The 27949-nt window shown below is 44.1% G+C and overlaps 1 protein-coding gene across 2 annotated transcripts in view; it reads right to left on the reverse strand.

The window, feature by feature from the left end:
• Positions 1-161: 161 nt before the first annotated feature.
• dnah10 (dynein axonemal heavy chain 10) overlaps positions 162-27949 on the reverse strand; it is an 89120-nt gene continuing 61332 nt past the window's right edge. The window contains exons 28-79 of one of the 2 annotated variants that reach the window (XM_023804405.2): positions 27237-27359; positions 26247-26480; positions 25188-25411; positions 24260-24529; positions 22399-22582; positions 22134-22268; positions 21871-22023; positions 21519-21707; positions 21248-21394; positions 20698-20889; positions 20351-20469; positions 20000-20158; positions 19634-19769; positions 19242-19364; positions 18974-19105; positions 18586-18802; positions 18377-18496; positions 17778-17923; positions 17383-17535; positions 17026-17289; positions 16566-16738; positions 16376-16469; positions 16084-16251; positions 15599-15787; positions 15323-15494; positions 14779-14982; positions 14349-14429; positions 13821-14018; positions 13573-13734; positions 12793-12967; positions 11572-11753; positions 10889-11025; positions 10587-10804; positions 9976-10197; positions 9745-9892; positions 9260-9539; positions 8939-9168; positions 7948-8221; positions 6986-7090; positions 6551-6705; positions 6317-6471; positions 6007-6190; positions 5670-5870; positions 5295-5504; positions 5058-5153; positions 3396-3567; positions 3047-3178; positions 2612-2823; positions 1738-1905; positions 1443-1623; positions 1076-1221; positions 162-776 (exon numbers count right to left, since the gene is read on the reverse strand). In XM_023804405.2, the coding sequence (XP_023660173.1) occupies positions 630-776; positions 1076-1221; positions 1443-1623; positions 1738-1905; positions 2612-2823; positions 3047-3178; positions 3396-3567; positions 5058-5153; positions 5295-5504; positions 5670-5870; positions 6007-6190; positions 6317-6471; positions 6551-6705; positions 6986-7090; positions 7948-8221; positions 8939-9168; positions 9260-9539; positions 9745-9892; positions 9976-10197; positions 10587-10804; positions 10889-11025; positions 11572-11753; positions 12793-12967; positions 13573-13734; positions 13821-14018; positions 14349-14429; positions 14779-14982; positions 15323-15494; positions 15599-15787; positions 16084-16251; positions 16376-16469; positions 16566-16738; positions 17026-17289; positions 17383-17535; positions 17778-17923; positions 18377-18496; positions 18586-18802; positions 18974-19105; positions 19242-19364; positions 19634-19769; positions 20000-20158; positions 20351-20469; positions 20698-20889; positions 21248-21394; positions 21519-21707; positions 21871-22023; positions 22134-22268; positions 22399-22582; positions 24260-24529; positions 25188-25411; positions 26247-26480; positions 27237-27359 (8991 nt within the window). In that variant the 3' untranslated portion in view covers positions 162-629. The remainder of the gene's footprint in view (positions 777-1075; positions 1222-1442; positions 1624-1737; positions 1906-2611; positions 2824-3046; positions 3179-3395; positions 3568-5057; positions 5154-5294; positions 5505-5669; positions 5871-6006; positions 6191-6316; positions 6472-6550; positions 6706-6985; positions 7091-7947; positions 8222-8938; positions 9169-9259; positions 9540-9744; positions 9893-9975; positions 10198-10586; positions 10805-10888; positions 11026-11571; positions 11754-12792; positions 12968-13572; positions 13735-13820; positions 14019-14348; positions 14430-14778; positions 14983-15322; positions 15495-15598; positions 15788-16083; positions 16252-16375; positions 16470-16565; positions 16739-17025; positions 17290-17382; positions 17536-17777; positions 17924-18376; positions 18497-18585; positions 18803-18973; positions 19106-19241; positions 19365-19633; positions 19770-19999; positions 20159-20350; positions 20470-20697; positions 20890-21247; positions 21395-21518; positions 21708-21870; positions 22024-22133; positions 22269-22398; positions 22583-24259; positions 24530-25187; positions 25412-26246; positions 26481-27236; positions 27360-27949) is intronic. The other variant, XM_023804407.2, reaches the window with a different exon arrangement.

Below are 27949 nucleotides of genomic sequence, written 5' to 3' on the forward strand. Positions count from 1 at the left end.
GTATAAATCTCCTGAGCTGTCCCACTCCATGCCTGTCATTAGGCGAAGCAGGTGGCCACCCAAAGCGGTGAGAAAACTCAAGCTTACCCAGGGTTTCAGCCAGCAATGGACCACCCTGAATTGTTGTAAATCACTACTGAAAGAATGAACTGAGAATCAACAAATAACTATGACAGTTTAATTTCTTATTAAATTGTGAAAATGTGATATTACATGATAAATCCACAAAAATCCAGAAATAGTTGCATTTAATATTCAAAAATCTATACATTTAGAAAGTACTCTAAAATATGAAAAATGACAGGGTGTTTCAACACATATTAGAAAAGCCTGCAATTTTAACTGAAGATTAATTCAACTTAAATGAAGATAAATTAACATGATTACTTACCAGAATACCGATAAAGGGTCAGAGACAGACAATACAGACTATCCACATTTAGCCCTGAGCCACCAAAGAGATGTGACACAATGGGTGATGTGAGACTCAGCAATAAAGCACGGATAGGTGATCAGACAGGTTGATCGACACTACAAACAGATCCTCAGTCAGCGTTAAAAAATGAAGTCAGAAAGATTGTCATTCAGTGTTCATTAAAGCAATGACAGATGAAATGACACACAGACCTTCAGTCGGCATTAAGGCATAGACAGACACCCTGCAGCACCCAATGAGAGATGTGCTTTGTGGTAAAGAGGTCTGCTTCAAACACCAGGCCCACCCCCATGGAGTTCCTCCTCATGGAGGTGGTGTACACAGGGGTCCGCAGTGTGTTCTGCACAGGAAACACACACACCGGAGTGAAGGACAAGGCATTCCAGAGCTCCCAAAAGTTTAACAAAGCTTATGTGAAGCTGTGGTCTCCCTCGGGGCAGCAAAACCAGTAATGCGAATGTTAGAAATATATAAAGTTCATTAAAATGATCAAAGTTAATACTATTAGGCTTAGTACTGCCAATGAGAGGACAGAAATTAGCAGGTCGCTTGTGGCTCTCTGGGTTAGGACTTTGTGCTTGGAATCATCTGCTAAATAGGGTTATTATATTAAGAGACTGATGACACACTGCCCCCTACCTGTAACTTGAGGCGATGTGCTTCAATGGGGATGACTTTGAGAATAGGCAATTGGGCCACAAGCACTTTAGGCTTGCTACGCACCAGACACACGTTTTCCACATCCCAGTCAGCACCTTCCAAGTACAGGCCTGACACGAAACAGCCTGGGAGAGAAGGGCTATCATTACCGCACAAGGCATTAGACCACAGACATGGGCGTGTAAAACTGTCTTGAATATCAGGATAGATATGTGTATATACATTTTTTAAATCACACACTAAAAAAAACACTATTGGTCCTAAAGTTTGTTTGTTGTATGAAAAGAATATTTCCATTCCCAGGTGACAAATTTGTGGAACCATAATTTTTATGCAGTGAGCTCACCCTGCCCCGGGCGCTCGTTGACCTCCTCTTCAGATCTGTACTGCGTCACCTGTGTGTAGAGTGTGGACCGGTCCAGAGGCCAGCCATTTCTGCGGCAGGTGGCCTGGACCAGAGCTGTGAGATATGACTCCGGGATGTGCAGCCCTGATAGCCACATCACTCTGGGCTCTCCATCCTCTATCTGTGTGACCCCACCCCAACAGCGACACACACAGACACAGCTGTTGTTCTTTAAGTGGACTTGATACTACTCTCTCCTAGAGATGCTATTGTCTCTGGAGTAGTCAAGACTCACCCAGGAGCTGTACTGATCAAACCTCCTCTGGAAATGAGGCATCCAGTTTCCTAGGGACTGCAGGGTATCAGGAGCCAGCCTCCTCCAGATGGAGGGGATCTGTCCATTAAAGAGGGCACGACCCACTTCATCGAGCTCGCTGCTCATGCCCACCTCACCAGCCAGTGCCTGGGGTGCATAGGAGAGCACACATGGAACAACATCGAAGCAAATGCTCATGTCCCTCTGACATGTTCGTTTTTGCTTCATGGGCTATTGGTTTTATTGAGTAACTCAATGTGTAGAGAAGAGAGCCACTAACTCAGCCCTGCCAGTAGTCCTATAGGTGTCTTGCCTAAACACTAGGGGTGTAACAGTACACAAAAATCACGGTTTGGTATATACCTCGGTTTTGACGTCATGGTTCGGAACGTTTTCGGTACAGCAGGGATAAAAGAAACAAAACATAAACTGCTTCATTTTTCTTTATTAAACAGTGGTATACTAAAAGTATGCCTGGCAATACTGCTGCAACCTGCTAATAAAAAACTAAAATTTGCTTAAAAGTAAATCAAGATAAATATTTTCTCAAGTAAATAAAAATAAATATCCAGCATTAAAAAAAATATCTGTGCTGTACTTGTATTCGCATTTACAACTTCCAGCTTCACATTAGGACGTACACGCACATGTGTAGTGCCGCAGCTTCATCCGCCCCTTTCTGAATGTTGCTCGGGGGAAAATCACAAACACACAAAGGTTCCGCATTTGCTGCATTCGTTCAGTACAGATGCATTCCAAACCGGAAGAGCCACACCAAAAATTTTCAGTACGAGTACATGTACTGTTACACTCCTACTACGTTGATCACCCCTCCACCACCTGCCAAGCTCACCCTCTGCAGCTCAGCCAGTGATCGGCCCATTCGCAACATCAGCCTGTTGAAGCGTTCCAGTTCCTGCAGCAGCACAACCGAGGTGGGAGACACGTCGGGGCCCAGGTCTTTGCGTATCACATCCAGGTCAAAGCGCTTGGGCAGCTTGCTCTGGATATCACGCGCCACCAGGCCGATGTATTCCTCCCGGCTGATGCCCCCGCCAGTCTCACCTGGAGGGGAACAATCATTGTAGGAGATATCAAAGCCTATATTCAATTCTAGTAATGGGCAGAACTCGATCAATTTGTTCTGTCATATATACTTGGTGTGAGCTCAACAGATATGATTTGTTGGTTTAGCTTACAAGCCCTGGGGGTATAAGGGATGTTAGAAATATATATAAAAATATAGAAATATATAAAGCTGCTGGAGGAGGGTGGGCCGCATGGTTACCAGTCTGGGGCTGTAGTTCAATGAGGTGAGTCCACATGTCACGGGCAGCCTGTGTGTAGTAGCCGATCTCAGCATTGGGGTGCAGCCCAAACACTTCCGGCGTGTTGGCCAGTGGCAGGAGCTCGATCTCCCCTGGATGACACACATCATCTTTCAGGCCCAGGCATGTGCTGAAATGTGACTTTCAAAATTTCTTTACTTTTACTGGGATAGTTTATGCTTCATATAAGTTATAGTCAAAAGACTGGGTATTTTTTTGCACAAACAACAAACTGGTGGACCACATCTCTGTTAAGCAATATCTAAGGGTTGATGAAGACTACATCAACTGATAAAGACTGCAACACACCAACATAGGTCTCCTTGAAGCCATCGGGTGGAATCCTGTAGTCCACCTCATCGTTGTGGAAGAAGTGAAATGGCTGGAAGGTGTCAAAGATGAAGTCTCCAAGGTATTCGTCCATGTAGACAGTGAGGATCCTCCGGTCGAAGCTGTCGATGGCCCGGCCCCCATACATCACCTGGGGGTGGGGGGACAGGTTGGTGGGAGCAGAAACAAAGCTAACATTTCTTGGTGCAGAATTTATAGTTAAGAGGCAGCTTGTGGCAGGATGAAGGAAGCACTGTGGAAAACCATGTACCCCCCTGCATTCCATTTCATAGAAGGCTACATAACCATTTACACTCACCTAAAGGATTATTAGGAACACCATACTAATACGGTGTTTGACCCCCTTTCGCCTTCAGAACTGCCTTAATTCTACGTGGCATTGATTCAACAAGGTGCTGAAAGCATTCTTTAGAAATGTTGGCCCATATTGATAGGATAGCATCTTGCAGTTGATGGAGATTTGTGGGATGCACATCCAGGGCACGAAGCTCCCGTTCCACCACATCCCAAAGATGCTCTATTGGGTTGAGATCTGGTGACTGTGGGGGCCATTTTAGTACAGTGAACTCATTGTCATGTTCAAGAAACCAATTTGAAATGATTCGAGCGTTGTGACATGGTGCATTATCCTGCTGGAAGTAGCCATCAGAGGATGTGTACATGGTGGTCATAAAGGGATGGACATGGTCAGAAACAATGCTCAGGTAGGCCGTGGCATTTAAACGATGCCCAATTGGCACTAAGGGGCCTAAAGTGTGCCAAGAAAACATCCCCCACACCATTACACCACCACCACCAGCCTGCACAGTGGTAACAAGGCATGATGGATCCATGTTCTCATTCTGTTTACGCCAAATTCTGACTCTACCATTTGAATGTCTCAACAGAAATCGAGACTCATCAGACCAGGCAACATTTTTCCAGTCTTCAACTGTCCAATTTTGGTGAGCTCGTGCAAATTGTAGCCTCTTTTTCCTATTTGTAGTGGAGATGAGTGGTACCCGGTGGGGTCTTCTGCTGTTGTAGCCCATCCGCCTCAAGGTTGTGCGTGTTGTGGCTTCACAAATGCTTTGCTGCATACCTCGGTTGTACCGAGTGGTTATTTCAGTCAAAGTTGCTCTTCTATCAGCTTGAATCAGTCGGCCCATTCTCCTCTGACCTCTAGCATCAACAAGGCATTTTCGCCCACAGGACTGCCGCATACTGGATGTTTTTCCCTTTGCACACCATTCTTTGTAAACCCTAGAAATGGTTGTGCGTGAAAATCCCAGTAACTGAGCAGATTGTGAAATACTCAGACCGGCCCGTCTGGCACCAACAACCATGCCATGCTCAAAATTGCTTAAATCACCTTTCTTTCCCATTCTGACATTCAGTTTGGAGTTCAGGAGATTGTCTTGACCAGGACCACACCCCTAAATGCATTGAAGCAACTGCCATGTGATTGGTTGATTAGATAATTGCATTAATGAGAAATTGAACAAGTGTTCCTAATAATCCTTTAGGTGAGTGTATTAGCCACATGATCAATAGGCATGTTTTTTTTTGGTTTAGTACATCTGACATTCAATTCAAGGTGTGATGAACTTACTGAATTACTTACTGAACAATCAGACTCACCTCCCCAATGAGATATTTCAGGCTCCCCCATGGGATTCTGTCATCCCCTTGAGTATGTGCTTTGGTCAGGTACGTGTTCAGGATTTCCATGCACACCTGAGAAACCAGGATTCACAGATCATAGATCATTTACCTAGAACATCACATTTTCACCATTATTTGATAATTTTATTTGGACTTCCACTACAAAAGTTTTTGAAAGCTTATGGCGAACAGTAGAAGATTCGGTGAACCCACCTGAAAGTCTGATTCGTTGAAGTCGTAGGGGACATTCCAGCCAATCTTGCCATACTTACGGCGCTCCTGCACCACGCCATGGAAGAAGGCCAGCACATAGACTAGGCTACGGTAGGCTGGATGGGGGCACTTCATCAACGTTTCATTGGAAATCTTAAAGTAGGTGGCTCTCATGTTCAGTTTTAGCCCATTGGGTGGCTCTGTAACCACCTGTGTTAGGGGAGAAGACCAGGCAACCAGATTGTTGTTCAATTTCCATCTGACTGCAAGAAAAGCGAATTACCGAGGGGGACCTATTGGTAGGGATTACAGACACCCCATGAAGTTTATTTGAGGCTATGGATCTGCTTCAAGGTGACATGCAGGAGTTTGTACCTTGAGGGACTTCTGCAGGATGCCAATAGGAAAGTCTTTGATAGGGTCAGTGGTGAGCCACAGCCGGAAGTCAGGGTGGGGCTTTGTGATCCTCTCCAGTGCCTTTTCCAGCTCCTTTAGCCACTTCACCAACAGGTGACAGTTCTGTAACATCAACCACTGTCCCCTTGACACAGCTGTCTCCAGCAACTGCAGCGCCACCTGATGGATACATGTAAACATATACCCACACTGAGGTTTTAAGACGTCATTTCTGTGTCTTCAAAGCCTGTAGGGTCAAGTAAGGCCCAAAAAACTGTCATCTGCACCATGGCCAGACTGAAATCCTGCCCCATACCTTCTCCTGACCCTGTCCCATAGCCAGGAACCTGAGTCGGCTATCCCCGAATCCCGACTTTTCGGCCAGCTTTATGAGATCACTGGCAGGATCTGAGCCAGGGCTTAGGATAAAGATGATTGGGGAGTTTGGAGTACTCTGCTCAAAGATTGCCTCAAAACTTATCACTGGTGGTTGTACATACCTAGGGGACAACAGAAGAGAGTGAAAACATGGATTGAAACTTGGCTTTAAAACTGGTAAATTCTAAATTTAAACATCAAACTTACTCAACAAGTGGATTTATAAGCATCCAACTGTTTCTACTCACTTCTCTCCCATGGTAATTGTAACGTAGTCAGCAACGGCACGATAAACTCGATCCACACGGAAACAACGCAGCAACAGGAGTCTCTGGAAGGTGGTCAGCTTGTCTTCATACATCATTGGAAAAGGAGTTTGCTCCAGAGCGTCCAGGTCATACCACTGAAAAGAAAAAGCAATTTAGGGAACATTATGAAAGACCAAGTAAGAAGAGGGAAATGTACCAGGTGGCCAGACCCACCATTTTCCATTGATCTGTGTCTTTCTCCACATCATCAGGCAAAGTGCCAAATTGAGCTGGGAAAAGCTTGGAGAGCCGAACGATGTCCTCCCAGCCCTGGTCTGGCAGCCACAGGCACGGCTTCTTCCGCTTGCTTTTCTCGAGGGACATATTCCCTATTCAGGATTGGGACACAAGAAGTTACATCAGGGAAATCTGACGTATGTCAAGGAAATCTGAAGTATGTAAAGAAACAAGTACAGCTTTGAGTATATTCCAAGCTTGTGTTCTTCTTAAGCAGTTTCCTGCACATTTTAGGTTTCCTTGACCCTATTCTATTTCCTAGCAACCCTGCTGTGCACCTGTTCTGCCCATGTGGTTTATCACTGTAACCACATACTATGAGTGTGTCAGAGAGACCATATGACATGTGGTTTAGTTCTCGAGAATGGTCACCCTTCAGAAAGAAGTCCAGCTCTTCCTGTGGTGCTTGGCCCTCGAGCTGCTCGATCTTAACAGTCATGTTGAACGAAAACAGAAGCTTGTGTCTCTCAAAGAGTCCTGGGTGGTGAGAAAGGAGCAGCAGGTATTATAGCAGTTAAAGACATTGACCTCTAACCTGGAGTTAGCCTGTTCAATTCCTGTTGAGTAGCATACTCAAACTCTGGGTGTGAACCATGTTTCAGTGTAAAATGGGCATTACACAGTTTATGGTAATGCATTACATTAAGTGCACCTTCATAATGCATTCATAATACAATCATAGAATATTCATAAGCAGCATGCAAGTACAGCATAACATCCTAACATCCCTTAACAGCTTTAATATACTTTAATACAGTAAAATCCCGTTATAATGGACTTCAAGGGACCTGGCAAAACAATCCGTTATATCCAAAGTCCGTTATATCCGGAGTTGCTGTATGCCCAGAACACAACTAAAGGACACCATTTACTCATGCCACACCCCAGCAGACACACTTGTGGTATTGATTATTATATTGTACATGTAGTAATCCAACTTTACCTGTACCTAATCCCGACTACGTATCTGCGCTGGATATCACTGGCACACCATGTACCTTGTAGGCGGAGCTGCATGTCCGTTATAGCTGAACAAAACTACAGCTAAAAGTGGCCCTGTGGACCAAATTGTTTGTCCGTTATAAGCGAAATTCCGTTATATGCGAGTCCGCTATATCCGATGCTTTTTCTGCATGTTCTTAAAGGCGCACGGCTGGGACCAGCGGACCATTATAAACGATATTCTGATATAGTGAGTCCACTATAATGGGATTTTACTGTATACAACGTTTTATGAATGCAATATAAAAGCATTATGAAGGTGCAGTTAATGTAAAGCGTTACCCAGTTTATGACATGCCAGATAAACACTGCCTAACATTCCCCCTTTTTACCAGTACAGCCATAGTTGTAGACGTTGTGTGTGAGGGTGTTCATGATGTTCTTCAGCCTTCTGGGTAGTGAGGAGTCGGGCAGAGACTTGCGCAGAGAGTAGTCAAACACCTCTAGGAAGGAGGACAGCGAGTACTGGTACATGCTGTTCACCAAGGCCATCTCCGCCAGCACAAAAAAGAGGATGGCTCCCCTTCTAGCTGCTGGCCGGTAGCCGTCCCGCAGCTTGTCAATGTCTGCTGAGGTTGTCTCTGCAAGCTTCAGCTTCTCAAACACCTGCCCATTTGACCAATAGGTTAATAAGGCTGTGGAGTTTCCTGTGGGTAAGCTTATTAAGCTTTCGTTTGTTAGATTAATTATACATCATTTCAGTTATGTGTCCATCAAGGCCTTTAAATCAAACCGAATGTATGAAAGTGCTTCCCATAATGATGCAGTTGTTATTCAGGGTCGTGTGGTTGAATCCCACTCCCAGCTCGGTATTCGTAAAGGTTGTATATTCCCCCTGGGTGTGTTTGGGGTTCTTGTAAGTACTCCAGATTCCTCCCACAGTCCAAAAACATGCTGCTAAGTAAATCAGTGTCTCTGAATTGTCCATAGTGTTTGTGTGCTGTAGCAAAAGAAGAGGTCTTACTTTGCATAATAAGGCTATTAACCAATGCGTTTGTGCAGAAAAATTGGTTAATAAACTATATCATGCGTCCTCTTCTTTTGCTACTCGATTTATTCCTTTCTGCAGTCCAGCACTCTGAAAGGTGTATTACGATTAGGAGTGAAGCCTGTTTTCCTGTATTATTATATATTATTGTTTGTGTGCTATGCGATGGTCTCCTATCCTAGTCAAGCTGTTCCTCGCCTTGTGCTTCTTGAGATTGACTCACTAAGACCCTGTACTAGGTAAATGATTATGGATGACGGATGTCTCACAAAATCTAAAGTTTTCCTTCTCCCCGTTCACCGGGAAGATCATCATCTCTCTTCTGTGCTCCTCACCTCACTGGCTTTGGCCTTGGTCTCCTCCAGCATATGCACCAACTCCACGTTGTCCAGCATGTTGCCCGTGGAGGTGGCCAGCTCGCGCAACAGTGAGTCCTCCAAGTCCTTCAGCAGATGCTTGTTTTCACTGGTCTCCTGTATCAGCCGCTCCCTCTGCTCCTCCAGCTCCTTGCGCTCAAAGCCCACAATCACACTCAGCAGCTGGTCCTCCAGCCCCTTCAGAGTGACTGATGAACAAATACATCCATTTATGGGTTCTGCTCAGATGTAAAATACTATACATCTACTGAATCTATATTAAAATAATCAATTTCCTACCAGTGTAATTGATGACCATTGCCTTCCCAAAAACTGAAGGTGAATATTTGGGATTGGCCAACTTTGTGTTGAGGTAAAGTCTGAAGTTGGGGTCATAGTCCACCTCCTTGTCTCCAAGCACAATGACCTGCCGCCCCTGTGGCCCCTTAATGTTCTTCTCGAGGACATTGTCTATGACTGGGTCTATGTATTCATCTACATCCTGGAACAGGAAGGGGAAGCCATACTTGATGGCCATCTCGAGCTGCTTCAGGAAGTCTGGATCATTGAAAGAGGAGACCTATGAAACATAAAACCCACAGTTAGAAATGACCATGAACACTGCTTTGACATTGCTGTTTTTATAGATCCAAATCAGTAAAATAAGCAGAAAGTTAAACTAGCCATAAGAAGGAAGTATTTAAATGAGCTCAGATAATGTTTTGCAGTGGAAACATGAAGCCACCTTAGATACAGGAATGGTTTGGATGAAGATGATTTAGCACCTTTAAGTTGTTCTTCTCCTCCTTCTTCTTGATCCACTTCAGCGCTTGCTGCTGGGGGTCGATGCACATGGGGAAGCGGCTGGCTCTCGTGGTCAGGATTCCGTTCTGCACCGACAACTCGTCCGGGGGCAATCCCTCTGAGCCCCACCTGGGGGAGAGTCACGCAGTCAGTGCTGGCATGCACACACAGACCCCCCCCATGCCTGACCACGCCTCCCTCTGCCCACGAACCTGCTGATTTCCACTTCATCGGTCAGCAGACTCTCCACACGGAAGGGCTGGCTGAGCGGGATGCCTCGCTCCTGTACATCCTGCTGCCAAACCTGGTAGACCATATCACTGCGGAAGTCCCAGCTAAAGGCGCCCTCGTAGCTCAGGAAGGCAGCACATATCAGGCAGTCGCCCAGGAGCCGGACACGACGCTGCTTCAGCTCTTCCAGGTCATCCGTCCAGCTAGAAGGACAGGGAGAAAGAACAGGACATGAAACATCAGCAGCTGAGCTGCACCTCCCACCCATGGAGGCCTGTCAGGTTTGAGCCTTCTTGGGCTCTTAATGTGTTAATAATTAGTATGGCAACCTGTACTGTATATGTACAGTACAGGTCTTGAGGGCTAGGAGGTGATCTCAGTATTAAGTAATGATGGCCACATGAAGCTTCATGAACCGTTCACTATGTTTTCTGACCCAACTAGATGGCGCTCTCTGTTCAAAAAAGGTCTCAAAGCATGCCCCAAAGCAAACCAAGAACACCATCTAGTGGGGTCAAAAAATACAGCAAATGGTTCATGAAGCTTCATTTGGCCATCAGTAGTACTAAGCCATGAATGCCCCTCCCCTCACCGCTGGTTTTCAGAGCCCAGGCCTGAGATGAGCTTGCCAGCCGCGATCAGCCTCCTCTCCATGACCTCAGCCTCGTCCTGCAGCAGCTGCTTCTCCTCCCTGGCGCCTGTGTACTTCTCCCCCAGTGCCTGCAACTCCCTCTGGATGGCGCTCAGCTCATTCTGGATCCGTTCCAGCTCTTGTTTGCTGTGGAAGAAATTCTTCTCCAGCCGTGCGACCTGCAGAAAGACAGTCCATGGAGCCGCTGCATTTTGCGGAGTCGTCTGCTCCGTTCCTTGAAGGGCACACAGGACAATACTGACCTTATCTCGCTTCGGCTTGATCTCCTTGGCAACATCGCAGTAGCCCATCACAGCCTCCACAAACTTCAACATCCCTGAACCAGCCTTGCTGATGGCCTGCATCTCCTCAAAGCTGGTGCTGAGGGTCTTCAGGAAGCCTGACATGGGTGTTCAAGTAAATTTATACAAAAACCAATAAAACATTTCAGTATGTACATACCAATTTGTACAATTTAATATACCATCTATTTTATCAGTTCATCTGTGAAATAAAAAAATGCACTATACAAAATTACTTATTACATTGACATTTGAAGCTCATTCTTATCATTGTACTATTCAAAATATACAATGCTTGACTTGTAAATATCAGAACTTAAAAATAATTTAATTAAACTTATGGTGGATGATGTTTGTGTGATGTTAGCCGACCCAAGGAATTCGGGGGCCCAGTTGGCCCCAGGATAATCCATTTGGATATTTGTTTTCCCTTCGCTGATTTTATATTTTAAAGGTTTTTACTAAAATAGTCACCATTTTATTCTAACCATAACTGTTGTATCAATCTGCAAAACCGTTAATAACCTTTGGGAAGGATGCTGTACTGTAAAAAATTTAACTAAGATGGTAAAAGCATCACCTCTAACTAAAATGCTCTCTGGGAATTTCAAAAGATAAAGGGAACAGGAGCCACGGTGTGGTACCTTTGACTGTCTTGACCTGGCTGGAGGTGATAGAGTCACAGTCCATGTCCATTAAGGACCGCAAGAAGTTGGCCTCTGACATCATGCCCTTTGCCGTCTTCCAGCTGATCTCCTTGTAGCCACGCATCACCAACATGCACTCACACACAATCTGCACCTGCTTGGGCGGCTTCGCAAACGACCTGCAGGCACACGGGCGGAAGTGAACAGGGCGTCGAGTTTTAATCAATTTTCTTTCATCATCTGTACATTTGTTCATCCGTCTAACCTCCATAACTGTATCGTGAGGGTCACAGAGACTATTTCAGGAAGCACAGGGCATACATCAAGGAACACCCTGGAAGCAAGCTCATGACAGGGCACACGCACTCACACCGAAGGATGCCAGCCCATGGCAGGGCACACGCACTCACACCGAAGGATGCCAGCCCATGGCAGGGCACACGCACTCACACCGAAGGATGCCAGCCCATGGCAGGGCACACGCACTCACACCGAAGGATGCCAGCCCATGGCAGGGCACACGTACTCACACCGAAGGATGCCAGCCCATGGCAGGGCACACGCACTCACACCGAAGGATGCCAGCCCATGGTAGGGCACACGCAGTATCCTGGAGTATCCTGCTTGTATCCAAATGGATATCTGTTTGTACAGCCACACAGACCCCTTTCCTGCAACCTGGCATGAATTATTACTCACTACACTGACCACAAGCTGACCTCGTAGTTTTATTTTGCTCATGGATGTTTGTGAGGTTCTTCATAATTAAAGTTTAAATACAGCTATACAAAAGCAACACGTAGTATTTCTTCATTAGGGCTATTTGCAAGTACTTTTTAAAACAACACAGGAATGCACAGAACATGCAGCATAGCAAATGTGACCATTTCAGTTTCCAGGTGCAGAGGGAAAGCTCAGATGAGGGGTTCTGGGTTGCTGCTTCTGGAGAATCACACATTGTGCATAATTACTGCTGGCTGGAGCACAAAACAAGCTTTTTGGAGTGATTAACTTCAGATTTACGTTAAATTACTAGCTCTTAACTGTTTTGTCTCAACTACAGACCGGTGCCGGTAACTTTTGAGCCAGTCCAGTAAAAACAACAGAGTAAACCAATCAATAGTTAATTGACTTTGCTAGTTAGCAGGCCAAATGTTATCCCTGTGTTATGTTAATGGCTTAAGGTTACAATCCCGGGTGTTTTGCCCCAATGTCCACCTGATCTCCGTGACGTCGGACTTGTCCAGGTCCTGCAGAGCGATGCGGGCCGCCTCTAAGGCAGGCAGGGCTTCTGCCAGCGAGCTCTCTGCGTCTTTCTTCTCAACGGCAATGACCTTGTTCTGCTCCTCGATCTCCCTTGCTTTGTCCTCTGCCAGCTTCTTCTTCTCCTCCGCTGCATATATTTGCAGTTCCAATATTTCAGGTCATTTGTTTCATTACTAATATACTGTATCAGTACACATGTATAACTTAATGATTATTATGAACACAACTTGCAAACATACAAGAAGCAGCAGTCATTGCAAAAGCTGGGAACATACAAATATAAAAATATTTTCACAGAAAATACTCATACAGTCATACTTTCTTCCATCTACTCTTCAACCGCTGACCGATTTTTAGTTTGAGGAGTGTCAAAATTGATCAATGAAATGCATTCAAGCAGGTCTAGATAAGAGCCCAAAAATTCACCAAGGACACTATCCATCCCAAAAAACGGACTGCTCTGTAAATGCCTCTGCGGTCACATAGCCCAAGAAGAGGGACCTCTACCCTCAGACAACCAGGATAATAAACGCAGGCAACACTAAGGTCTCCTGGCCCCTTTTGCAGATAAATCACATCTATATTTATACTTCTTCATGTGCATCACAGACTTGGTCATTAATGAACCTGCATTTACATGTAACTGCACTTTGTATCTGAAGACCATATATGTGACAAATAAAGTAATCCTGAATCCTGATGAGCTCAACAGGGTTCTAGAAAGACTCTTACCCACAGCAGTGTTGGTGGAAATTTCTTGCAGGAGCACTTCACAGGCGGAAGACTTCTCGGCCAGGACCACCTTCTGCTCCGCCAGCTTGGTGTTAAGCTGGGCAAGCTGAATGCTTGCCTCCTTCAGCTTATCCAGCCCTCCTTCCAGGCGTCTGCACTGGGCTGAAAAACCAGAACATGGGACATGTGGATACGTGGCCCACATTCCACCAACCTGTCCCAGCCACTGAAAAAGGGGGTCCACATACCCAGTATGTACTGGTCTTTGTCTTTCAGCAGGCTGATATAGGTGCTGATGAAATCCAGGTAGTTCTTTGGGGTCACAAAGTTGCTGCGGCGCAGTTTCTGCAGGAATTTCTTGCTGTATTCCCCAACAGAGCCATGCACCATGCAGACGTGGCTGATGACCGCCTCCACGTGTGCACTGTGTAGCATGGGGTTTTCGCCTGCGGCACAACAGCAGGCTGATTTTTTAGGGTGCGAATTGTACATGTAACAATGTAATGATTACCATGAGTGCATTGATATTTGGGAGTATCAGTATGTTACATGAAAAATAAGTGGACATATATTTCCAACAGTTTCCATGTAGTCATATACCAAATACTGTTTCATTTGTGCATATGTAGAGTTGTATATTGTTGTCTTGTGTACAGTCTATGTACAGTACACTGTTGTACTGATCTTTTACGTACATTTTGCATTTATATAATGTACTACATTGCAGATAGGAACTGGTTGAAATGACCAGTAAATGACGACAGCTGCGGGATTACCTAGGAAGGACTGGGCCACTGCGTGCAGAGCTTGGGGAGGCCAGGGCAAGAACCAGTCGATTCCGGTATTATTCACCAGCCCTGAGACAGAAACATGAGGTCAGTGTGGAGAGCCTCTGCTAAAAGGTGGCTGAAGGTGGACGAGCAAACAAGATACGTGGTTAGACAAAATGGAAGCACAAAGGTGGGAAGCCATGTCTCGCATAGGTCCTACTATTTTCTTAGGCAACATACTACACCTCAACAATTCCACTTAATTCCTAAAGCTACAGTAATTATAGATAATGAAAGAAAATAGCATCATATTGCTTAAATATACAGTATATCTACATATGGATATATTCAGAGACAATTCAGGGTTTATAAAGCTTGTCAATGGTATTACACCAAGAGATCCAATCACTACAGGCTCTAATGCGCAATATGGTACCTGGGAAGTTCCTGCAGCGTGTCCTCAACGTGTCCCCCACCGGGGACATGCCCAGGACGATATGGAGATTGTTGGCGCTCTTGTTGACAAAGTACTGCCAGATGTTCTCCTTGGATGGCCCAACACCCATCTTCAGGGCCTCGTCACGAAGTTGGCCCAGGATAGACTCTTTCTCCTCATCAGGGAACAATGCAGGAACAATGCCTGTGACACCAAATGCCAAACTCTGGGTACACTCACAAAAGGATCAGGGAAAACTTTACTTCTAAGGCTTATAAGAAACCCACTAACTAAACCCATGTCCATATTGTGTGTTTGCTCTGAGTTCAGTGGTTCTAATAATGCATCCAGATGTCTTTTGACTGATTCCAGAGATTTGGCCTTGACTGCAGTGCAAGTTTGTTTCATACTGTTAACATGAATATAGAACTGACTCTGACATTCTGCCTGAGAATGTCAAAATGCCCTAAGAACACTGAAACTCATCCCAACATTTCAGGGATGTAACATGAATTACCACCAGAACACCAGTCCACAGAGTTACCTGAGGTGAGCATGTTGTTGATGAGCTCCAGGAAGCCCTCCTCTGACACATGAGCATCAGTGAAGAGGAACACAGTCTTCTTGTTCTCAATGCCCAGCTTAAGGTACAATGTTCTAAGGTCCTCACGGAAGTTGGCCTCACCATAACCTCGACTCAGCACAATTTCAAACACCTGGAAAAGCACCCATTTAACCAAACTGACCACAAACTGGAATGAGTATCAGAGAGTCAACATAGTGGAAATGAACAGCGACTGGATAGCAGTGTTTTGCTCACCTCACAGCCCGCGGTGAAGGCTGAGAGCTTTGTGAGGGACTGCTTGCCTGAGCCTCCGACCCCCACCAGCAGAGCATGTCCACGGTTCATGCGGATGATGCGGTGCACGCGTGTCAGGTGCTCAAGAGCGTCATCAAATAGAACCAGGTTCATACGTGTCTTGGTCTCATTGTACTCCTCTAGGATCTCCTGCAGAAGCAGCAGTTAAGGGATATGTCAATGTAATCAATACAACATAGTCATTACTATGAGTAAATGCTCCTTTAATTTTTATGAACAGTGGGTTTATTAATGCATTTATTTAGATCTACAAGAAACAGTATGGACAGCATGGTGGCTTTGTGGGTAGCCTTGTGATGGACTGGCATCCCAACCAGGCTGTACCTCAGCCTTGTTCCCTGTGCTGCCTACATTTACCCCGACCTGAATAAACAGTAGGAAGGTGGACGAATGGAAGATAATGAATTTTAGAATTCTATGGAAACCTGAAACAAGGCTTTGGAGGCATCAAAATCCTGGATATCCTCATATACTCGAAGTTCTGGTTCATTGAGGGCTGTCCTATAGTCTCCAAACAGAATGGGATCCCTCACAGCAAACTCAAGTTCTTCCTTGAAGTGCTCCTGTATCAGGCTCTTAATGTGGCCTTGGACCTGGTAGAGAAACCATAATAGAGGTACATGAGCTTAAGGACATCAACCCATTTTCAAAGCAGTTGGCTGAGCATCAAGCCAATGTGCCAGAAATGGAAAAGAAAGCATCATAGGTCAAACATACTAGTGCTTTGTCAGTCTTGTTGATGAGTCTGTCGTGGAACACCCGCAGGCACTCATTCCTCCACACGCGCACGAACTGGGCAACACTCAAGAACCTGGCAAAGCAGACAGGGAGAGTCACATCTAATGTGTCATGTGACATACTTAGGCAGTGAGACGGAATATGGAAGCAGATGGGAAGCTTGGGTTACCGCTCAGAATTGGTCAGAGTCAAGCCGTTGTACACCCTGGACAGGTCCCTGAGGTTAAAGATGTAATGGAACTTAGAGGGTGTTGGGGGCAGGTCCTTAACAATGTTCTTGTACAGCTCCAAAGTACAAAATGTCAACTTGTCACATATCTGTTGTATGCAATCCTCAAATGCCTGTGGAAAACCAGAGCAGACACTTCTTCTTGGCTTCCATACATACTTCTCTCAGTACTACACAATAGACAGTGTACTGGACTAACGATTACAGACAAGGGTTGTAGGCAAAAGCTGAACCTAAAATCCCAGGCCTTGAAATGTTTTAGTAAAATATCCTCTTTATAAAATTACACAGAACTTTGACCAAGAACACTCACATGTGCATGATAAAACAGTAACAATGACAACCTAAAATAAATTTGCATTGCGAGAAGAAAATAATATTGCTGTGTTGTAATGTTTACCACCTTGGTGTGGCCCTTAAGGATAGAGGCATAAATCAGATGCAAGGCCTCCTCTTTGGGGAAGGAGACATTAAAGACACTGAAGAGCGAGAGGAAGCGTGGGTCCACCTCGTTGCGGCCTCCCCCCGCCTTCCCCATGGCGGCAATGAAGCCCAGGTCCTTCAGAACCTTATAGTTCAGCTCTTTGCTCCTGTCATACATGCCGCCTCGGTCCAGCAATAGCTTGAGTAGGGCGATAGGCTGCTGAGTGCCATACTCATCCACCTGAGGGGGAACACAGGGGTGTTAAGGATACAGGACAGGGACAGAAATGAAAGGAAAAGGCCAAAGGAAGATTGGACAGGGAAGACAGCTCACCCTTGGCATGTTGAGGTCATCTATGAAGACCAGAAGCCTCTTTCCCATAGGAGGACCATATGTCTCCTTGGTTCTCTTCTCCACATTGGCTTCCAGGTTCCTCTGTAGGTCCATGGATGTTGTCCGCGAAGAGAAGTTGATCATTAATATCATCTGAAAAGTGAAAAAAAGGAATACATTATGACACAGGGAAGTCTCATTTGCCACCTGAGGTAGGTTGTCCCAGTTTCTCATGGTTATAACTAATACACTAACTGGGTGTAACTACTACTAGAGTTATTATTATTATTATTATTATTGTGCTCTTCATCAATGTTTTAGTGAGTTTGTTGTGTTTTGTGATTAATTTTTCTAAAGAAAGAATACATGTTGACTACTTTTACCAGTCTACTTACAGTCGAGTCTGTGTTAAGGTTCTTTAGAAAGTTCTGTGTTGTGGCTGTTTTAGAGGTACCAGACTCCCCCACCAATACCATAGGGTGTTTTATCTTCACCATTTGTTCCAACAGCCAGCTGACCTGTGTGGTATCTACTGTGGGTACTGAAGAGAGGGTGATAGACAGCATACTTTGTGCACTTGAAGACAAACAGTAATAGATGCTGAGCTTTTGCTGTGGAACCCAAATTGCTGTTTTATGCTGAGGTTATCTAGGACAGCATTACTAGCTAATTTGAAACACCTGAAGAATCAAGAAGGCCAACATACTGTACTACACTATAAGCAGGATCAGACTGGATTTATGGAAGGCAATGGCAGAGAAGAGGTTGCTGGAAAAAGTCCATCCATCCACCCACCCATCCATCCATCCATCCATCATCATTATTTACAGACATACTATCACAAATGGGGACTATGTAGTAATCAGTTAGGTCATACAAAAGATCTCATAAGACAATGGGCATGTTCCTATTAGTCAAGTGAAGGACTAAGTCTTTACATCCACTCAGGTAAGCACTGGATAATTTTGTATGAATATATTTTCATATACTTTACCAAGAACGTCAATAAATTTGACTTCAGTGCTGTGGATGTATTTGAGAACCATGGTGCTCCAGGGAACCCACTTATTTAAGGCTCCATCAAAGTGAAAGTCAAACAAGCTTGGCAAGGAGCCTGTAAAGAAAGTTTTTTTTAAAGTTAGACAAGAAACTACTAGGATAAACCAAAAGCAGAATGCTTTATTGTTTTGCATTTGGCCTGACCTGGCAGTTCCCCAGGGCCAGCGAGCTCCTGATCGTTGTTGGTCACTGGGAAGCAGGACAGCTTCTTAACAAACGCATCAAACTTAAGTTTCCCCGAGTCTAGCAGAGTACCCCCCAGTGAGCAGCACAGTGCCTCCAGGAAGTAGCACTCCAGCACATTTTCCTCCAGGTCCTCTGTCTCCAACAGGGCATCCAGCATCATCGCTAGCTGCACCACCTGTAAATAAATTACCACACTGCTCAAAGACCAGCATATGCCACTCTAACAATAAGATCACATGATTAACACCAACATTCTGCTGCCATCTTTTGAAGGTACAGCCTTGTACTATGTGTTTACATACACATGACTACACAGTGATGGAACATAGGGGAGTTTTCTACCCACCATGTTTAAGTCGGTCTGAGGAACAACAGTCTTGAGCTTCTCTGCCTGCCTGCCATCTACAATTCCATTTACAATCATGTCAATCAGGCTGGGCACATACTTTTGAAACAGGCTGTTCAGATCTGCTTGTTCCTTGGAAAGAAAAATAAGTAACAAAATTTAAAAATAAGTTCTATGGTAAGACAATACACAACAATTACAAAACAAATAAAAAAGCTAACTATGAACAATTTAGTACACTCTTCAAGTTTACCTCAAATTTCCTTACCTTGAGGGGTCTGTTACTGACCCACTTCTGCCAGTAGGGGCTGTAACGTAGGTTTTTTGGATCCACAAACACCATCCCACAGCGAGAGACAGTGGCGGGGGAGGCGTACTGAAGGTCTCCTACCTGATAGGGATTTTATTTCCTATCAGACATACTCAAATAAATCATACGCTGCATGCTGACTTCCCCATATTACTACTGATAAAAACAATTAAGAGTAAATGAGTCCTGGTAATAGTACTGTGGTTATAACATGCTGACAATTCTCCACATATTCTTACCTAAGACTGACAGCTAAATGCTTTCTTAAATGATGTAGTAATAGCCTCCCTCTCACTGTGGGAAACAGAAGCCCTCCCACCCCACCTTTATGTGTCTGTATGCCAGCACACCTCAAAGAGCAGGGCACAGTGGCACTGCAGACGAATCCTCTCTCCATTGGCCAGGGTCAGCAGCTTGTTGTCGTCCATCACCGAGTTCATGTTCTCCACCCATAAGGCGTCCACATCCCCATCAAACAAGATGTACCTGCAGGACAGCACAGAGACTGGGTTATAGCACACACCCCTCTATTTCATCACAATGCATTGTTCCATCTCAGGATACACATTTGGGCATGTTCATGTGCCACAGGGCTTACATAAGTACAACATTCATCTCAGGATTCGCCTTGAATTTCACTCCCGAAATTCTAGCATCTTTAGTATAAATAGTTTGATTTCACATTAAGCAAAGTTGACCTCATTGAATCAGCTTACCTCCTTTCCTTTTTATCAGTTGGCTTATTGATATCTCGGAAAATGTTAGACAGGATACCGTCAGTCCAGTCCCTAGTGGTGGGATCCAGGATGCCATATAGTTCAATGACACTCATGGCCTTGGGGTTTAAACAGTAGAGTTTGGTGAGCAAGCCCAACCTGTGCAGGAGACAAAACATTGAAGTATCTCACAGACCGGCAGTATAGACTTGCTCCACTAAGAAGCTATGCTAGTACTACAACTGGCTTAGAGTTCTAGTTCATTTTATGACATTCTAGCAGTGGTTAGCTTGGGTGGTAACAGAGGTAACAAGGTATCTGTAAGCACTATAATATGCTAGTGGTAGGTACCTGGTTTGGGCTTGGCAAAGGGTGCTGATGACCACAGACTTTCCCCCTCCAGTGGGTCCTACAACCATGGTGGTATGTCTGGTCATCATAGTCTCATACATCTGCACCACCTTGTCCACCTGAAACCATGGGAGAAATTTGCGTTTGTGACATCTCAAAACAACACTATGTTCTTCTCCTGGAAAATGACCCACAGAATTGGTGCAGCTGTTTTCAAGAAAGACTAGCAGCTAAAAAGTGAGAGAACGTAGCAGCTTTGGTCAGATGCAGTATATGGATACTGGCTGGGTCAAGTGCCTTTAACAGGGAAGGTGTACGCAGGGGTATCAGGGCTAGGACCAGGATACCTGGTTAGGCAGCAAGATATACTTGTTATCCTGTAATGTCTGCTCCACTGTGTCATTGAAACTTGGGTAGCGAACGCGAGGACAATCCAGCCCAGGGAACAGGTCTGAGATCAGGCCCAAGAACAGGGGCACATCCTCAAACACAAACTTGGGCAGGTTCATGTCCCGCAGGGCTCGCATAAGTACAACATCCTGCAGGAAACACACAGCTGTGGTGAGGCAGAGACTGTACAAGCACAATACAGAGCTCACTGCATCACAAAGGCATAAAATCATCATATCATCAATCAACATATTAAGGAATAAACCTATGGGACAATGGTCATTTTAAAAGAGTTCAAGAGAGACCGCAGGGTTCTAACATGCAGACATTATGCTGATTTTTGGTAAAATCTAAATACTGCACACTCTAATTTAGATTCTTCTGCCAGATTAATTATTTGAACCTCTGGGCATATTCAAAGGGTTCTAGCTTAGTCACTGTACAATAAATTACAGCATTTGGTCCATCAGTATAGCCCTGGGGTACTAAACTATGTGATGTTAGTACCTCACTGAGTTCGGGGGAGCCCCGTTTCAGCTCTCCTGCCATCACCAGCACTGACTTCAGAGCCCGCAGACCAAAATCATAGTGGAACTGCTTGGACAGTTGCTCTCGTGCCAACTTGTATAGCACTGTCATCTTCTTGGCTAGTACCTGGATCACAGAGAGTCGTTAATGTACATGAACTGATCTGATGGTCTTTGTCACAGTTATAGGGGCATAAGAATTGACTTTTATGTCTGTTAAGTGTCTTTACATGTGTGTGTAGATCCTTCACCTTGGCCAAGAGGAAGCCCTCTGAGAAGAGCATAATCTCGCAAATCTGCTGCAGGTCAGGAACAATGACCACCACAGGCCGAAACAGGGCCTTGACTGATTCCGGAAGCTCTGTGCGTCCTGCATACCCTGGGTTCATGGTAATGAATATCCCCATTCGATCATCCAAGGTAATTTCCTGGCCTTCAAACTAGCAACAAAACACAACAAAGTACCAAATAAATCAGATGTTGATTTATGTAAAAGGTCTTTTCAAAAATGTACTCAATCATTTTTTTAACAAAATTTTTATCGATAAAATCAAGATGACATAATTGCCTAAACATGCTCTTAGGACCCTTTATGATACTTACATGGAATTTCTTCAGGTGCATTATAAGAGCATTGCGGATGGTCTGGATCTGAGAGGAGATGACAGACAGGACGGAAGCATCTATTCGGTTGAACTCATCGAAGCAGCCCCATGCCCCACACTGGGCCAATCCTGAGAAGATCTTCCCCACCGCCTACAAAAAACCAAGAGTATCAACAAAGGCACATCTCTCCTATCTGGCCAGCAGAGCCTTGAAGTATTTCAAAAAGAACTTCTATTGAATGTGAAGTCAGACTGACATACCATGTAATCCATGCCCTCCCCACAGTTTGTGACTACACACAGTAAGCCCAAGGCTTTGGCTAAGTCTTTGGTAGATTCAGTCTTTCCAGTGCCTGCAGGACCAGCTGGAGCTCCACCCAGGTACATGGACAAGGCCTAGTAAAAGAGAAACCAACCACTTGCTGACAACTATGCATTTTCTGGCTTATTGTCTATTATTGTCTAAGTTTTGTAGTATATTCTTAGACACCATGTAGACAAGCCAACCTCTCATAGGTAACAGCACCTGTGTCAGTGTGAGATATATCCTGTCAGTCAGTGGTGTGATGACCAGGCGGCCATTCAGGCCCATGTACTCGTAACCATATGAAAACGAGGCGCTACACTGGCGGACAAACAAGCTGCCAGGCTCCCGGTCCCAGTAGAAACGCAGCTGGCTCTCCCACTCGAACTCACGGGCGTCCATGATGCTGACGTGGGTGAGAACAGGAAGTCACAGAATTATTAATTGACTAAAAACACACCATAAAATAACTTAAGACATTATACTGGGCAACTCACTAGTAATATGTGACTTTCACATTATTTCAATTGGTTTATATAAAAATGTATATTTAAATATGAAGTGTGCATCCTTTTTCCATAATCATTGTGTGGAACCTGAGGCCTATACCAGGAAACAATGGGTCCCCCTCTGACAGTGTGAGAGGCAAGCTCAGGTTGGACACTTTCAGAGATCAAGAGGTATTCATAGCAGTGGCTCCCCAAGTGGGGGGGGCATGAGTTTAAAAAAGTCAATGAGGTAATGATTAGCCATACGAGGTGGGGTAGTGGTCGCGTCAAAAAATACATGGGTATACTAGATGGTTGCTGCAAATGCTGGGGTAAGTCTGGAAGAGGTTTGGAAATGGATACACTAACACCCTTTGATAGACATAATACCATAGTAGTTTTTCACCAATATGATGATCACTTGAATATCACTTTCTCAGACACCTAAAACTTTTGCACAGTACTGTATGTTAAATCAAGCTGCAGCTATGAGAAACTGATATAAAAACAGGCTAAAGACAGTATGTGTCGACATGTATTTAATTACTCTCTTGATTATGGTCCTGGCTGAGATACCATCCGATATGTATGATATGAACATATATATTGTAAAGTTACTTTAGTGCTACACAGTGCCAAATGATTCTGTACCATCACTGATGCTTGAGATGTAAGCTTCTGGCAATAAATCAAATGGTTTTTTTTTTTTTTTGGAAAAAATACTAACTCCTGGTGTTTTTTTTTACCTTGATACAATTCTGAAAGTAATTTTTTAAATTGTGGAAAATGATGTATGATGATTAAATTTGAAATAACACAAAACACACATTTACATTTTCAGTCCAATGTTTTTACTAATTAAAATGTAATAAAAACTGTTGTAAACTGAATATTTCAAGTTGATTGAATGATCTCAGCCACTGTACTGATTTGTTCCCTTAATGATTGATCATGAATTTCATTTGAAGTGCTCACTAGAATCTAATTTGGATCTACCTACTTAGGAGAAAAGACTTTCTTGGTGCTGACATGCATTAAAAATACAGATCACAACCAAACATGGAAGATGATCTCTGAGTGACCATCTTCAGAATTAAACCCAGTCTGGACTTGTCCTCAAACCATAGTGGCCACACAATTCATTAGGTGAATTTAACGTTATTTAATTGCTAGGTCGATAAAATTTATGGCTGTTAAACTATGTTCTTTTGTGTTATCAAAGTGATGTGTTCATGTATGAATAGGCCTATCAATGTGTGTGTGCACCAACGTTTACATGATTCAACCACCTAGTGGGGGTTGCAAGTCTCTGGCACTGTGATTTTGGGGGTCGTGGGCTGAAAGGTTTAAGAACCAATGATTTACAGTAGGGTTTCCCAAGCTTTTGATGTTTGTGAACTGATCTATGTTGTAGAAAAACCTTAAAGACAAAAAAGTAAAAATGTCTTAGGACTAAGGGAACAAGCCAAAGTAATCAGAAGAGGCGCATATGGATGTGGGAAGAACATACAAAGTGTAAATACGTTTAAAAAACGCTTTATAATTCATGCTTTACTAAGTGAAGGAGAGGACCACAAAGAGAGTGCATCCCATACCTGTCCCGGACAAAACTGTCTACAATGTCCCTGGCATGGACGTCGATAATTAGGACAGTGTTGATCTTGCGACGGTCGTTTTTCTTCATGGGCTGCATGATGCGGGTCACCAGCTCATCAATCTGCTGGTGCATCTTCTTAGCATAGTTCTTCAGTGCCTGCTTCTCACCCTTCTTCATCCTGTTGAAGACATCCTCCACTTCCCAGGTCCACCACACCTGGCTGCCAGCCAGAACCACCATACCCTGATACAACAGCATCCAGTCCACCCTGTCAGCCGGGGGAGAGAAAGAAATTGAAGATTTTATGGGAGTCAAGCAATTTACTAATTTCGCTGTGATATTAAAACTTTCCATTATTCTTGTTTATGTTCCATAACCAAGAAAATGGAAGAATTGAAATGACTGAAGACAAAAAAAAAATAAAAATAAGCTAAAATTAAAAGGCCAGTCAAGCCAGAAGAATACTTTAAACTAAACGGTCACATTTTTATATACATATAAAAATATAAGATCTTTGTCAGGAAATCAATCAATTTTCAAGACCTTTCAAAGGTTTATTTCAGTGATTGGGGGCAATGGTAAAAGTTGCTGACCGGGACGGGGCAGGTGGAAATGTTGTTTACTGCGAGGGAATATCCTGGTATGTAGCACCTTCACATACTAGAAGGAACACCCAATACAACTTGCGGAACCATAGTTTGAAAACCACTGCTTTAGCGGAAGCAGGCATACCACAAATTCTGAGGCTGTTTTAGCATGATACTTTTAGACCTCAAGTATAATTTTCCTTGGTTCCTTGTACACATGCAGTGCACTGTGATGAAAGTGAAATAAATTTTAATACCAACACACAAATGCGAAAGGAACACTAACATCATCACCAATCCTGTGAAACTCAAGCTCAAAGCCAGAACAGAGACTCATACCTGCTACTGTCCTCACAATAGCGAAAGATGGCCTCTTTGGTGATGAGGCGGTTGGTCCTTCTCATCTCCAGCAGTACATTGAACATCCATTCTTCCACGCGGCCCTCAGCAGGTACAGGCTGTCGTAGGTCCATCACCTCCCCCTCGGCTGACACCATGGCTGCCGCCACCATCTCTCCCTGCCCCCCGGGTTCAAATCGCAGTGACGCGATATTGTCATACATCTGGGTTGTGTGACATGAAAGGGTTAAACAGTTGATATATTTTTTAGATATATATTAGTACACTGGAACCAAGTTCTGACAATTTCAGAGAACAACTTTCATAACCATGAACAATAAATACAAAATAATAAGTTAGGGATCCTCGGTCCAAGTGGGTTGATCCAAATTCAGGTTTGGGTACTAGTTTAGTACTGAAGCAGCTAATGCCAATAATTCAGTCTGTACTACAGCTCTGGAAAAAATTAAGAGACCATAGCAAAAAATTCAGTTTCACTCATTTCTCAATTTATGGGTATGTGCCTATGTATTTTTTGCAAACTCCAGCCTGGTTCTTCCCTGCTTCTCATTGATGAAGGGCTTCTTCCTTGCTTTATAGGTCTTCAGTTTTGAGCTTGTTATGAACTGTCCTAGCAGTGCATTTCACACCACTTAATGTTTCCCATTCTTTTTGAAGGTCATCCTCTGATTTCTGAGGCACTGCTGGATAAGTTGACGGTCATCTTAGGCATTAGAAAATTGCTTCTGCCCTCTACCTGGATGGTTTATGATTATTGTCAGTGTCTTCTGCTTCATCTTGTTCTTGTGTACTGCTGTCTTAGAAATTTTGAGCCTGGAAGCAAACAGCTGCACAGTGTAGCCTTCTGCCAGCAGAACCAGGATTAAACCAGGATTTAAAAATTCTATTTTTTTTTTTTCAAAAATATGGAGTGGTCTCATTTTTTTTCAAGAGCTGTACAAGTAAAGTAGCCTTGACTCTCAGAACATGAGGGAAAACACCAACATAGACCAGCTCAGGTCAATGGGGTGGCCAATGGATGGCTCTGCAGACCCCCACCTTGATCATGTGCTCTTGGACGCAGGTTGGGTCACTGCTACCCAGTATGCTGAGCAGCTCGTCGTCTGAGATGAAGAAAAAGCGTGGGAAGGCATTGCGCTTGGAGTCCAAGTAGTCATTCAAGCTCTTCTGGCACCGCTCCAGCCCGTCGCTCAGTTTCTGGAGCTCGGACAGTCGGTTCGGCAACAGGCAACACTTCTTGATCCCTGGTTCCTTCATTGTTTCTGCCATTATCTGATTAAATCAGATGCGCAAGCACATATTGCGTAAATGCACAGCTCCATAAAAATACTACAGGAAACCTATGTAACCACATTTCTCCTAAAAGTGACTCAACAGGTAGGTCACGTTTTGTGGTAGGTTACAAGTCTGTGAGGTTGCGAAGTTTTCTGCTGGTACACCCATTTGCTCCCTTAACCTGTGGCTAAGAAAACCAATGTGTATCAGCTGCCTGTAGTAAGAGTATCTGTGATGTACTGCTATCCTGTCCAGGACACCCACTGCCTCATGTCCATGATTCGTGGAATAATCTCTATGCCCACTGCCGCCATGTACTGTTTAAGTGGAATGAAAAATAGATTGATGGATTTCTGATGCTCTCCTTAAAATTTAAAGGTGTTGTTTGGTATTCGGTACAACTGAACTATACTTTGAATAAACTCACAAATAAGTCATCCAGTTACAGTACTTCTCCTGGTTTTAATCATGGAGGACCTGGAGCCCATCCCAGCAGCACAGGGCACATGGCTAGCGTACCCGCTGGATAGAATGCCAGCCCATATACACATACACTGACATACACAATGATACTATAGGCAGTTTAGAGATGCCACTTAGCTTAACTGCATATCTGTATAGCGAGAACATGCAAACTCCATGCACAAAGAGCAGAGATGAGATGGAACCTTTGGGGGCGTGATGCTACAAACTGGGCCACCGTACCGGCTTAAACATCTATTAATACCATCATTACAGATGTTGCTATCCAACCTTTTTGAACATCTTGTCAATGTTGTCAAACTTCTTGGCCTCCTCAGGCAGCTGAGACCGGATGTCTCCACCAATAAAGATGCTCTCCAGATACATCCACTTCCGCTGAACCAGCATCCATACCTGGGTGGTCACACATGTACACACACACGTTAGTAGTTATACCTTTGTGGGGACTCTCCATTCATTTCAACGACCTTAACCCTTAACCAGACCTAACCTTAACCATGAGTAACCAAACAAAATATTTTTTATATATACAAAACACTTTTGGCATTATTACTTTTTTGATTGCATTCACAGAACTTTGTGGGGAGCTAAGAAATGTTTTCTTTACATGGTGGGGGACATTTTGTGCAACAATGTAACATAAACCTAATCCATCCACCCACCCACCCCCACACACACACACACACACACACACACACACCCACACACACACACACACACCCACACACACACACACACACACACACGTAGGGTATACATATCCTTATGGGGACCGCTCATTCATTTCAATGGGAAAAATGCTAACACCAACTATGACAACCTTAAACGCTACCCTGCCCTAACCATAACCATAAGTGACCTAACAAAATACAAGACTTTTTGCATTTTTAGTTTTTTCATAGCAGTCACCGATTTTTATAAAATAGAGTTTTCCCTTATGGGGACCAGGAAACCGGTCCCCATAAGGGAAAAAAAACAGATAT

The sequence above is a fragment of the Paramormyrops kingsleyae genome, chromosome 2, assembly GCF_048594095.1.
Source record: "Paramormyrops kingsleyae isolate MSU_618 chromosome 2, PKINGS_0.4, whole genome shotgun sequence".
NCBI lineage: Eukaryota > Metazoa > Chordata > Actinopteri > Osteoglossiformes > Mormyridae > Paramormyrops > Paramormyrops kingsleyae.